Genomic DNA, 13,763 nt, shown 5'->3' with positions numbered 1-13,763 from the left:
AGGCTGGCACAGATTGGTCAGTCTTACACTAGCAGTTTGGCTAACATACAGGGGGAATCTCCAAGATACCCTCTGTGTGCATTTTTCAATAAATCCAACACTGACATCAGTAAGTTTCATACCAAACTTCCCATTATTCAGTGAAGCCATTATGGTGCTCTGAAGTTCGTAATGACAAACTCCCAGACCATATACTCAATATGGCTACGGTGCACTTACAATGTCTATAAATGGACTTAGACACTGTAGGGGCATATTGCTCAGGCTGTTATGCCCTCACCTGTGGTATAGTGCACCCCACCTTAGGGCTGCAAGGCCTGCTAGAGGGGTGACTTACCTAGGCCACAGGCAGTCGTTTGTGGGCATGGCACCCTCAGAGGGGTGCCATGTCGACTTTGTCTTTTTCTCCCCACCAGCACACACAAGCTGCAAGGCAGTGTGCATGTGCTGAGTGAGGGGTCCCCTGGGGTGGCATAATACATGCTGCAGCCCTTAGGGACCTTCCCTGGCCACAGGGCCCTTGGTACCATGGGTACCTTTTACAAGAGACTTAACTCCGTGCCAGGGCTGTGCCAATTGTGGAAACAAAGGTACAGTTTTAGGGAAAGAGCACTAGTGCTGGGGCTTGGTTAGCAGGGTCCCAGCACACTTTCAATCAAAGTTGGCATCAACCCTACGCAAAAAGTGGCACTTTCCTACAAGTCATGAAACGGGGTGGAGACAATTTTGAGTGTTCACAAATCGACCACTCAAAGTAGTATAATGTGGGGGCAGTTCCCAGTGGTGAAATGGGGGGGGGGGGTGCGGTTCATGGTGTGAAAGTTCTCATTAGTTCATGTGCTACCTCGAGAGACCAAATATATAGTCATTATAATCTGCCTGAATGTCACACATTCAAGACTAACGTATTAAGATTTGGCATACACTGAGGATTAAAAAATAACCCATAATTTTTAGGAACACGTCTTCTCTAAAACGTAAGCACCAACTTTGAGATAATTTAGCAGAAATGAGGGAACTCAGATGCTAAAGGATTTTGAGAGCATTGCATATTCCATCTGTAGGACACCCAACACTACATGAAAGACTATGGCTACATTACTGCTTACTTTGCATTACATTTATGAATGGTAAATAACTGTACTGATCAAAGTATGAGTAACTGATTGGTTTAATACACTGACATTAGGATAGCAGGTTAGAGGTATCATATGTAGACAATACAGCTTATGGCACTTATTATGTGTTAATGGCAATGAGAGATTTTTCAACCTAAAACTTTAACCAATTCCAAATCTTAAATAGGAAAATATCAAGAATTATTTAAGCATACTTGGGTATGAATAAAATGTGCACAATGTTTAATGACTCCAGCTTTCTAGAACAAGCTATTGTTCTAGAAAGCTCACTGAGCATTTCACCGAGATTGGTGAAAGGACTGTTTGAAGTTCAGAATGTAATAACCAGTCTAGAGTAATAACAATAAAAAAAAAAAAGACTCCTAAAAATGCTTATATACATACATACAGAGACTGTAGGCTAGTCGTCTCAATTCACTGGTCTGTTCAACTGTTGTTCACATTCTGATTTCACCATTCACAGCATACAGCATAAGGCCTTGGCTCTGGCTACTTCAGCCATTGGCCTACTTGGACTGTGGCGGCAGTTTTCGCGATCACATGCACTTCTACCTAAAAAGTGCATTTTAGTGCTAGCGTTGGTAAAACAATACCAACGCTTTTTCCCATTCCTTAAATTACATTTAATTTCAGTCACCTTGTGTGTTTACGCTTGGTCTTCAAATTATAATAATTCAAAGGCACGTTATTTTACATATTTTTATGATGAACCCCCAAAAATGCCTCTGGGGTCCTGGCTACATTTATCCGAATCCCAGCATGTCATTACTGATGTTCCCACAAAAACTGGAGCTGAAATTTTGGCTGACTTTCTAAAATGTAACTGGTCTATGTAGGTACACTTGTGGTGTACACTCTGAAAGGTTTTAAGAAGTTTGAACGGTGCTATTAGTTAAACTTTTCTCCTGAAGGTTAATTAGTCACGTAGTAGAATATTTTGGATTCTTTCCCAGCACTGTGCCCACGCCTGTCAGGAGAGATGCTTCTACCAATGTTTTCAGAGTGTGACAACAATTTACATAAAAAAATTGTAAAATCTTTAATCACCTATTTAGTATTTCCTTTATCGGCCAATGATATATATTTCTCCACTTCATTTATAATATTTGCCCTGAATGATCACTGGTGTTAACATTTATGCCTCTATACCTTTAGGGCTTATGTCCCTTCATCAGAAGACAGGCTGATGTCAAACTTAAGTTAAAATCAAATATCGTTTGGCGAGGCATTCACGTTTGGAGGACACGGTTGTGTGCCCCCTTTGCAGATATGTAAGGAAAGCATCCCACAACAATTGCAGGGACACACGCTTGTGTGCCGCCATAGCAGATCTGCAATAGAGGCACAAAACAGCATCCTATAAACGTTCTGAAAGACTCCTTCTCTGGCACTGGAAAGATGAAAGGGTCTAGAGACATCATAACCTGGATGGCAGCTGCCTGCCCATTAATCTATGTGACCTGCCCATTAATCTATAGACCTCAAAGGTACAGAGACCAGCACTAGATCTGAAAATCTTGTTTGATAGAACCACTCTGCATGCACGGGGACATGCAAAATGGCACCTGCTCTGCAAAGGACAGCTGTGCTATAAAGAAGCAAACTCTTCACAGTTGTAGACACTCAGAAGGATACTATGATGCATGAAGTAGCTGTGGCTGGGCATGAGACATGGGGAGAGTGACTGTCGTAGACCTATGGTAGGACCATATCTATACGTGATGAGAACTGTTTTTACCAACTTGAAAACAGACCGGGAAACACAGAAGCAGCAGCAAAATAGGTCTGCAGTGAGTCTAGACCTCACCTGGATTCTCCTCGAGCTACGGTTTTCAGTCCTAAGTACATCTTCCAAAACGTTGCCAGGCTTCCAAAAGGAAAACCAAAAAAAGGACAAGAGAAATGTAAATTCCTTGTGCAAAGACATCTGCAGTGAAGGGAGCCCATAGTGAAGACTGAGTTGTCAGATCCACAAGACCCGGCCCAGGTGCTTGGCCTTCTTGATGGCCCTGCTCATGGTTCTGCAGAGGTTCAGCCACAGAGTCGAAAATGACTTCCAGGGAGGTGCTGATAGAGAGTAAGATCTGATGACAAAAACTGAGCAGAACTGGGCCAACCTGACCAGCAGGTGTTCTCTCTGGAGTCAGAAATGAATGACAGTTCCAAGAAAACATGAATGGATGGAATAGTGAGCAGTTGCTTCTTATATTAGTGGAGTTCTAAGTTTCTTGAAAATGCAGTGATGACACCCTGCATGTGATTAGAGAGCCCTTTTCCAGCTGATAAAGACAGGCTGAAAATTGTACAAAATGTCTTGCAAAATGTATCTGGGGGTGATTCTACCCTCCATACTGAAGTTGTTAAAGGAACAAGGCTTCCCCCAAGGAGCCTATGAAGCAGAGACCTAGGGGAAGGACCTCTGTCAGTATAACTGCCAGACCTAGGCAACAAGAGGCAGTGACCAGAGCTGCAGGCTAGTGCTCTAACCTTGACACAGCTGATGTGAGTCAGACAACTTTACAGTGGCAAAAGCCATAAGGGGTGAAAAAGGAAACACGCATTTGCAATGCAATAGGTCTCACATATTTCATACAAGTTAATTGTCATCTTTTGACAACAGCGCCCACAAGCAAAAATAAAAACATAAGTGGAAACTGAAACCAGACGACTTCAAATAAAATAAATTTAGCATTAAATAGTAAAACTTTGCAATTCTGTTGGTCCTGCTGGGCACGTTTTTGCTAGTCGCAAGCCTTCTGTTTGCGGGGCACTAGAAGTTAGAACAAAACAGTACCTCGATCACGTCGGGAGCAGCGGACGGCAGTAATTAATTTGAAATCAATTAGTGCTTTACACAGAGGAAAGGAAATTACATCAGGCATGTTTTGATGAATTACAATGCTGTAAAGAAGAATGCCACGCAAACCAACAAATGGTGATCGACAGGTGGGCTCCAAGCCCTTTATTGAACACAGCAGTTTCTCACATGCGAGCGCATGCGCTACCACATGTACACTCGACCCTGAAAAGGAGCACATCACCAGCAGTTCTGAGGCTTTGCTATAATGAACTTCAAAACAAAAGTTGAAGTGTCAGGGGACGTTTTTGTTTTTCACAAACACAGTCAATGTTTTTTTTTGTTTATTGCATGACAGGTGCAATGCTGAAAGTGCCAGGAACAGCCTCCACAGATTACTCTTCAAATGGTCAGAGTGGATGTTGCTACTGAATGGTCTAATCTTCACTCTTTTTTTGAAGAGCTAGAGAGAATGTTTGTGAGTCACGGTTTATGCTTGATGGATGTGGGTAATATTCCTGATTGACAGCTAATATGTGCTCTGCTTGTGTATCATAGACTCTGTTCCCTTCCTTCACCGCGCCAGAGACAGGTTTCATGGCCCTTAAGTTAGTTACATGAGCCGCTTGCCGGTAGTGACATTGCTAATGATGTGCAGAGTTGTTTCATCCTATTTACTCATATTACCGTTTGACTACTGAGCTGTTACATTAAATTTGTGTTCACTTGCAGTCCACTGGGGTTCTCTATCCTACATGCCTGCCCTCCCATCCTAAATCAGGCCACAACTAGAGCACCACACTGACCTCCTCCTCCTATCCTCAATGCCCCCTCAAATCTTTCTACACCAAGGTTATCTATCACCCAAGCAGGCTTGGAATCCTTCCTCGGGCTACTGCCAAAGCACCCCCTCCATTAACCCCCATACACATACCCCCAGGCTTTCCCTCCTTCTTTTCCTACACCAGGCCTCACTTCCCTGAAGCACCATGCAACAACAACAGCAAAAAAGACCAAGCATCTAAACTGCCTGCTCTTCAATGAGAGGCCCATAAACAAGAACCGTTTCAACATATTTGACTTACTTTCAGAAGCCGCATCTCACTTTCATCAAAGAAATGAGGCTCAGCAAGGATTACATACCCACAAGCCATGAAGCCATTCCACTGTCTGAATCAACAAGACTGGTGGAGGGTTAGCAGTAATCCATAAAAAATCTTAATAAATATCCCATATTGAACATTTCACCATGAGCGACTGAATTCTTCCTGGTAAGATGCCATTTCAAACCATCTTAAGTTTGCTACTTTCTCTTCACCTATAGACCAACAATGGAAAGTTTAAGGACGATCTACTATGTGTGTTTGGTGTGTGTTTGGTATGTGTTTTCGGTATTTCCAAAGCACATACCTAAAAGGCTAGCAAAGAAGTGCTGTACACGGGACAAGTCGCAATGAGGATACATTGGAAAGGGGTTAAAAGAGGACAGTAGAGCTACAGGAGGGTAAGAAGTCTGCCTGTATGTGGTAGTTATCCTCAAAGAGGTGAGTTTGTAATTTCTCCCTCAGTTGAAGGAGGGTTGATGCTGCTCTGATATCGGAGGGAAATTTGTTCCAGATCAAGGAGGCCTAGGAGGCTTGTTTTCACTTACTGCAATTTCCCGTCCCTAACATGGCAATATTTGAGCGCCTCGTCTGGTGCTAACCTTCAGATATTGCTAGTTTGATCGCTAGGTAGACAGGGATCTTGGAAAAGAGGGCTTTGTAAGTGACACAGATAATCTTCAGGGTGATCCAGTGTACACCAGGAGCCACTGTAGATCATTTAGTGTGAGTCTGATGTGTTTGTATTTCTGAAGCCCCTTGATGAGCCTTTCAGCAAAGCTTGATGAGCAAAGGGATAGCTTTATCTAGGTGGGAGAGGACTAGGGCTTGAACTGTTATGAAATCTTCTCCTTAGAGAAAAGGTTTCAATTGTTTTTTTTTTTAGGAAAGAGTTTGAACCAAGCTGTATTGATCTTCTTGGCAATGCGTTCTTTGAATGTTAGGATCAAGTAGAGGGTCAATCCAAGGGATTCGGCCTGTTCTGCCAGAAGGGTTGTAAAGTTCATTAGGTTTAGGTTAGAGAGACAAGCCTGAATCAGGGAATGTTTGAAGTTATTGGCACACATGAGAAATTTGATCTTTGTGGGATTTAGTATCAGGCAGTTTGTGGTCATCCAGGTTTGGATGTGTTCAAAGAGGCTTCAAGTCTCTACACATTGCTGCATTGTTTGAGGAGATTTTGACATAGCATTTCAGTTTGATGCAGTGACCAAGACTCTACTAAACCACTTGAACCTTGCCATTCTAGCAGACCTCAACACTCGTTTTGACAAGGATTTAACATCAACCATATCCATCACATTCAATTTTGAGACCTTCCACCTCTGACAAATCATAACTGGGCAAACTCACTCTCTCTCATACATTAAGCATCATATTTGCCTCTGTGGAACATGCCTCGGTGACTGACCACCTCAGTAATCTAGAGCAACTACCATGTCATTACCTTCAGGATCTACACACAGATCTCAAACACTTCTAATATAGCAACTGCCAAAGTTATTTACTCTGACACTAGTCCTGCAAACTCTCAACAAGCTACCTGAAGCCGAACGATTAATGTTCAATGCACTTTGAATATATTCAGAAAGCCTCCTAAGAAAAAGGACCACTACACCTACAAATCAAATCTAAGCAAGACAAACAAAACCGGACACTGCACTCTAAGAAAGCACCATGGATCACCATAATCCCTTACAATAAGTAAGCCATAGGAGGTGCTGCTTTCTTGGTACAAGCCACAAAGCCCTGGAACTCATTGCTAGGCAAGATTCGAAGCATCAAGGATCAACTGAAGTTCAGAATTTAGGTGAAACATGGTTATTTCCTAAATAATTAAATCAACCGCTGTCTCTGAGATAGAACCGAGACCAATAAGCATTTGTACCAGTATAGGCTCAAAGCTAAACAAAGAAAAACACACTTCCTAACACAAACCCACATGGTGCAGTGGGCTATCAGCATGGATAAGCTCTTCTGAAGCTCACAGAGTATTCAGAGCTGTACAAATTATTTAATACAATACAATGCAATGGTTTCTTCAATAAAAATGATTTGAACCTAAAGTAATTGCAAAAGCTCAAAATCAAACTCAGCTTCCTTGAAGTCGGAGAGGTGTGTCTGGTTACTTTGATTTTTGTCCTTCCAGTCTATCTACCTTTTTTTTTGCTTTTGCTATTCTAGGGCCTAAATTAAGTGGAGCTTTTGGAGGCGATAGTGTTCTGTAATGGTTAAGATGTACTCTGTCTTGCTTCCTTCCCCACCCACTGAGGCATGGTTACAAACTTCTAATAAAGAACTAGATTGCCAACATTATGTCAGGATTACAGATTAAATTTATTTTCATGAAGATGCCATGGTCCTGGAACAGACACAGAGGAATACAGGTCAACACGGAGAAAGCTGCAGAAGTAAACTAAAATTGGTTTTCATTTTAATGTTAGTCTCCATTGTAAACAAGGTGTTTTGAAATGAGGTAAATGGTCCAATTCTTTCCAAATGCGCTTTTGGGAAGATATATTTAGAATATTAAGAAAAGTGACTGGAAACACAGGTAGATGCTCAGATGTAGTTTTTCTAAGTTGTTCACCAGAGGCAGTCAACCTGCTACTTTCTAGAACATGGAAATTAGCTTCCTGCATGCTCTTACTGGTAAAGCAGCTTTTGCTTATGCACTAGGGCTTCAAAATATACCTTCCAACAATTATAATGCAAAATAGGGTGGCTGCTAGGTATGGAAAGATGAACTAAAACAGTGTGCAAAATAATGAGAGAGGGAGAGACTGGCTTCACGAGATTCTGGCGGCATGTGGTACACTATCTGGCTGGGGCTTTCACAAAGTGAAATTTTCACCGCAACTCTGAGCGCTGAACTTGCTGGAAGGAAAATTAACCAGTTGAAGATCTGTCAGATGTACAGTGTCTATTAGGCGTAATCAAGTTGTCCACTAGGGTAAATTAAGGCATGGAATGGCATGAATAAAAATGGAACATCTACAATGAGTTTGGTCAAAAGGCAGAAAAAGAGAAGTGAAAGAAACACGGGTGAGGGGGCACATAAGTGATTTTTTATATATTGACTGATACAAGATGTATACATTGGAATATTGAAAACTAAGAAATGAGTGAATGTGTGTTTCTTTTACTCACTTATTGCATCATAATTTGAAATGGCAGGAAACAAGGCAATGAGAATATCCAACATCAACTTTGCAAAACAGTGTCTTCAGTCTATGCCAACTAGCTGTGGGTCCTTGTACTGCAATGCAACCTCGGCCTCACACAGTCAACAATATTAGCTCCTCCCAATGGCAACTGGTGCACATTAGTTCACCCTCCTCACATTGTCCCCCAATCCCAGTTTATTATTATTTCCCACTAGCGTTTGCTCCTCACACCGTCAACCAGTCCTAGTTCCCCAGACTGCCTATCAGTGGAAATCTCTCCCACTAGCAACCAGTAGCAGCTTACGGCCCACTAGTGGAAACTCCTCACACTGCCCACCAGTGACAAACATTGTTAATACCCACCAATGTCCACACCTCACACTGCCTTTTATCTTCTTATAGTGCCCTTTGCAATGTGTCTCTCACACTACCTAGGAATCCCAGCTTCTCATGCTATAAAGCAATGTCAGATTAGTTGCTAGTGTCATACTGCCAACCAATGCCAGCTACCCATATTGTCTTGCTTTCCTGCTCATCAGATTTCCACGTAACACTGCCCACACATGCCCACTCCTCTGAATGCAAATGTCACATGAGCCTGTTACTCCAATGTCCCAACAGTGGCAGTACTTTACAGTGGCAAACACAGATATTCTCAACCAGAGATCAATCAACTAAGGATTTGTGCACACACTGATCCATAAGTAACCTACTCATTATTTGTTTATTCCCTCTATCTTGCTTATCATATTTAAACATCACCATTGTGCAATGCAACTGTGCAAAGCCATCTGGGTGCAGTTCATTTAAAGGTTTAGTATTGCAAATTAAAAAAAAATCATAAAATATGAAATTACAATTTTTTGTACAAATATCCTTGTGAACATATGGGAACAGCACTCTAGCCAGTAATATTGACCTTCCAAAATCACCTGGAAATTTTCGGAAGGCAGAATATGACCTGAAAGAGAAATTATAAAGTGGACTTTGGTCAGGCATGTAAGGAGACAAAAAAATTGCTATTTCTTCAAAGACAGTATTCCTGTTATCAGCAATTGAGGCACATTTTAGGAATGAAACTGTGTACTGCACCCCCTTCATATATGTTTACAATGAGATTTTGTACAAAAGAATTAAATATAATATTTTATGCCAATATATGTGATGAGGCATTAAAGTTACAAATGATGTCTACTCAGATGCTTTGCATTGTTCGTGTTTGAACAGTGCAATGCAGGTGCTCTAAATATGTAAACAAGTTATATGGAGAAACAACTGACAAGAAGGCAATTTATGGACCAGGCTCTGTACAAAGCCGTTGTTGACTAACCTCTTGTCGGCAATCTCTCTGTTTGCCAGTGTATTTTCCCCTATTTTAATGGGTTACAGGGCCCATTGTTCTAAATGAAGTTCTTCATGCGTCCTTGAGTGTTCCTTTATAAGGTAATGGAACTCTGTGGTGACTTGCAATATCCGTACCTTATCCGTATCCGTACCTTATCTCTTATAATACAGGGTCACACCATCACCTTTCCCATAAAGCACTTAAATCTTTGGTGCGTAGCTTTTTCATTGCAGATTACCATGTATTATAAGATTCTAGTACTGCCTACGACTAAGGGATCTCACAGGGTCCATGTATGTCATATACTAACACAACCATAATGCTCGGGCACCCAGATGTGTGCATCTTGTATCCAAGATGGAATTTATGAAGGTGTTTTTATTTTATAACACAGCTCTGCAAGTTAAAATATTGAAAAAATTACACTCGGTGTTCATCTTTCAGAGCGCGGCTTTTCTACATGGTACTAGTGATATTAAAAGAAAATATGTACAACATTTCTAGCGTGCTTTCTTGGACCAGCCTAATTTGCCTACAAAAAGGCCCTCCTGCAAATTACCAATCTCCCTCATGACAGTCCTTTAAGTATGAGCGTGAGTTAACCCCTGAGGCGAGCAACCTCTTAGCCTCTGGGCAGAACCCCTACTTTTACATCATGGGATCTTTATCAATATTTCTAACCCTTAAATGAAAGTCTCTGCCATGATGGAGATCCAAGAAATCCAACACACTTACAAATGAAGATCCAAATCTCATCGATAAAAAGGAAATGGTAATGCTGCAATTAATTGACTAAAAAATCCAAATGCAGTGTGTGAAATGTATTTGTGCAATCGCCACTAGAAGTACACATTCTTGTAGATTGTTTCCCGACAGAACATGTAATGTACAACCGTATTGCTTACTAAGCTAGGTTCCTGAAATACATCAATATATAACATTGGCAAACACGTAACAGACCGAACTTACTTCTACTTTATTTAGACCCTTTCACAATAAAAAGACGAGGACACTGTGAGCCGTACACTCGTTCGTGTTTGCTTGGTACACAAATTTACAGTTGAATATAAAACTAAGGTGTTCTTTTTGTATAAAACATACAGCGTGCTGCACGTGCAGCAGCAGTTTTTAGTTAAAACCGTGCAGAACATTTTCACTCCGCAGACCAGAGCTTTCGGTCTCTTGCTGCTGCACATGTACATAATTATGTGTATTATTTCTCCAGTGTGATCACATGCGTGTCACTGCCACCCCGCCTAAGTCTGGTGGAAGGTTTTCCCACAGAGTCTTACCTCCCGCCTCCCCTGCTCATAAGTCCAACTGGCTCCACTCAACTCAATGTCAGGCTACAACATAAGAACGCGTGGGACCCAACTGAAAAGCTGTAGACCGGTAGTGGGATGGGCTGTTCTGTGCACACAGACACTTCCAAGGGACTGTAAAAAAACACATAGACTAGACTGGTTTAAAAAAGCACCGCCTACCCGAGTGACGCTACAAGAAGCTCGGAAAGCAGAGCCGTGCGACCCGGAAATGATTACCCTGCCTCCCACGAGCCGTATATTTCCGCTGCGCTCACTGACCGTAGGAAAGTCTGCTTTCTTGTACTTTGTAGTCTTCGTTACTCCCTCAAGAGAAATGGCACGCGTGGGTAGATGATCGACTCAGGTTGCATTAAATAAAGATTTATCGGCACGACGGAAAACACAGTTTTTGCTAATAAAGTGGTTTAAAGTCTCATTAATTGGGATTAAGATTCACTCATTCACTCATTTGGAGATAGAGATGACAAAAAGCGCACTCCTGCTTGGAAATTCTAAATACTGATCTTTAAATGCACGTCTATGCATAGTTCTGTTTTGTGCCACGCCGGTCCTAGGGAAGCCGTAGCAACTTCAGGAAGCGCCACAACATGTGCAGGAAACCTCTAGAGTGGTTCTTATCCTTTTGACTTCGGTGAACCCCTTGTCCTTCGTTTGTGTTTCTTGAATGTCGCTTCATGTCCACTGCAGCAGCACGGAATGCGTGATAATGGCGGTGTTTATGGAAATTAAGAAGCGGGCGCAGACTGCACTCCTAATTTTAGGGAGACCAGAAAGCGAGAGTCTGCCTTTGGACATTTCGATGACTGCTGCATCCCTAGAGATGAAGACTGCTGAAGATTCTGTGCGGATCGGTCTTCCATCTGGGCTCCGGATAATTCCTTCTTCTTGTCGAGGAGTGCAGTACATCCCTGGAGATGGCTTACATTTGCGACTACAGGTTCAAGCTTACTGCAGCACAAAACTGCTTCCCACTTTGAAAGAAAGTCTCAAGGGTGAAAAAAGTTATGTCTTCCACTGCCAGTCCTGCGGTGCTGTCATCATGAAAGAAAGGAATTTCCTCAGGGTGCTTCCCTTACCTTCTGAGAACTGGAATACCCTGGTGGAAGAATGGTGCTGCCACGCCGATCCATTTGCAAACAAAGTCCTTCGACCCCGAGATAACGACTGCTTTGTCGGGGACACCTACATTTTGGTCAACTGCAAGAATGAAGCATTGTCGCAAGAAGTGCCACATATTTGTTCCTCCAATTCGAAGAACCACTCTCCACCACAGAATTCAGAAGAACATGCCGCAGTCGTTTGTCAGCGCTGTAAGGCCACATTTGGAGAAAGGCTGTCCCCTGACACTATGAAGTATTATATCACTGAAATAATGATCCAGCCACCTTGCAAAGACATCACCATGCTGCCAAGGTCTTGCTATGTGGAGAGTGTCACAGCTCAACTACTTGCAGAATTTTCCTCTGCCAGGAGCACATTTAGGTTCATCTTTGAAGGGCACGATGGAAAGGTCTACCTCTTGCTGTGGCTTTTAAATTCTGACACGTTGTTGGTAGAGACTGCCGGACATGTTGTCAGTGGCAACATTTTTAGATTGCCTGAAGACCGTTCCAGGCCAAATTCTAGCTCTTTAATGCTCAGGAATGCTCTCAAGGTCCTTTTCCACGCCTGCACCAAAAACAGGAACGAGGAGCTTGTAAGGGCATGGAGAAATGATACTGGTGTTCACTCTCTAACATTCCCATCACACACCTGCTTGGAATTACTGCTCCTGTTGTCTTCAAGCAATAGATCTTTGCCAGCCTCTCTACGCTGCATGAATGCGTTCCAGGTGGCCTTCCTGAAGATGTGAAGAATCCTAAAACATTGAATATGCATTCTTCACCTAATCACTTCCAACATCCATATTGTTTCCACAGCAAATATAAAAGCTAGTGTCAGAATATAAATTGTGAGCTGCATACCATATATAAGTTATGAGAGAACTGTGGTGAGGAGGCCCAGTGGCATGTTTTAATAAAGGTTTAATAGGGCATTTATTCTCTGTAAAAGGCAGACGCCCTTTGAAGTAAACTATCAGATGTCTCAGTTTCTCTACAAACTCCTCTTAACAATCCTTTTATAAACCATAGTCATATGGTTGTTAAGTTCACCCAGTTAACTAAAAGTGTATCGAGACTGCACTTCCCAGGATGCATTTGTGTGTTCAATGAACAACTGGGCTTGTGACAGGGAGCCATCCGGTAACTGTAGCAAATAAGCTACAGGTTGTATGTGTTTTCGGAGGAAACTGACTCTTATACGATATTGCTGGGCCACTGTATAATGTTATTGAAAGGAGGGCAGCCTGTTTTCCGTCCTATCGATTGGAAGGCTTTAGTTGTATGCCTCTTTCTAGGATTTGACTTTGTGTTGCCTTTGAATGATTAAAATAAAAATAAAAATTTTATGATTAAAACGGCTCCATTATTCATTTTAACTGATGTTTAATGCCTAAGTCATTTTATTTTACATCAACATGATCATGATGGAAGAGATGTGGCCTAATGGCCAGGGCTGCTGACTTAGAAACTGGGGAACCGGGTTCATCATCCTGTGATCCTAGGCAAATCACTTAATCTCCCCGTGCCTGAAAAAAAATCTGATTTTGTATAATGTAATCTGTTTCTCGTGCACATTGCTCTAATGCCCTTGGGCTAAGTTCGAACTTTATAAAAAAAAAAAAAAAAAACTTCTGTGAACCCTTAGTTTATCATTACTGGAACCCGGGGACCACCACTGAATCATTATTGGATTCCAGGGACCCCCTATTGGATCATTGCTGGAACCCGAGGACCACGGCCTAAACACTGATATGAACTGTAAAACAATACACACCGTCCATACT

The 13,763-nt window shown here is 42.0% G+C and overlaps 2 protein-coding genes across 5 annotated transcripts in view; one reads left to right on the top strand and one right to left on the bottom strand.

The window, feature by feature from the left end:
- The window catches only part of ELP6 (elongator acetyltransferase complex subunit 6), a 224,565-nt gene extending 213,396 nt beyond the window's left edge, over nt 1-11,169 (bottom strand). Inside the window, exon 1 of one of the 4 annotated variants that reach the window (XM_069210886.1) lies at nt 11,135-11,169. The gene's annotated coding sequence lies outside the window, so the exon portion shown is untranslated. Of the gene's footprint in view, nt 1-10,843; nt 11,002-11,035; nt 11,102-11,134 lie in introns of those variants that run through there. The other 3 variants (XM_069210884.1, XM_069210882.1, XM_069210885.1) reach the window with 3 other exon arrangements.
- UBE3D (ubiquitin protein ligase E3D) lies at nt 11,169-13,334 on the top strand. Its single transcript, XM_069210881.1, has one exon. It carries the CDS (start codon nt 11,541-11,543, stop codon nt 12,726-12,728), a length of 1,188 nt encoding a protein of 395 aa, XP_069066982.1. The 5' UTR covers nt 11,169-11,540; the 3' UTR covers nt 12,729-13,334.
- The last annotated feature ends 429 nt before the right edge of the window (nt 13,335-13,763 follow it).

Source organism: Pleurodeles waltl, chromosome 10 (assembly GCF_031143425.1).
Source record: "Pleurodeles waltl isolate 20211129_DDA chromosome 10, aPleWal1.hap1.20221129, whole genome shotgun sequence".
NCBI lineage: Eukaryota > Metazoa > Chordata > Amphibia > Caudata > Salamandridae > Pleurodeles > Pleurodeles waltl.
The sequence above is the reverse complement of the archived record's forward strand: the minus strand, read 5'-3'. Positions and strand labels throughout refer to the sequence as shown.

Excerpts from the sequence above, each read along its gene's own strand:
- UBE3D (XM_069210881.1), top strand. The coding sequence starts at position 11,541 with ATGTCGCTTCATGTCCACTGCAGCAGCACGGAATGCGTGATAATGGCG.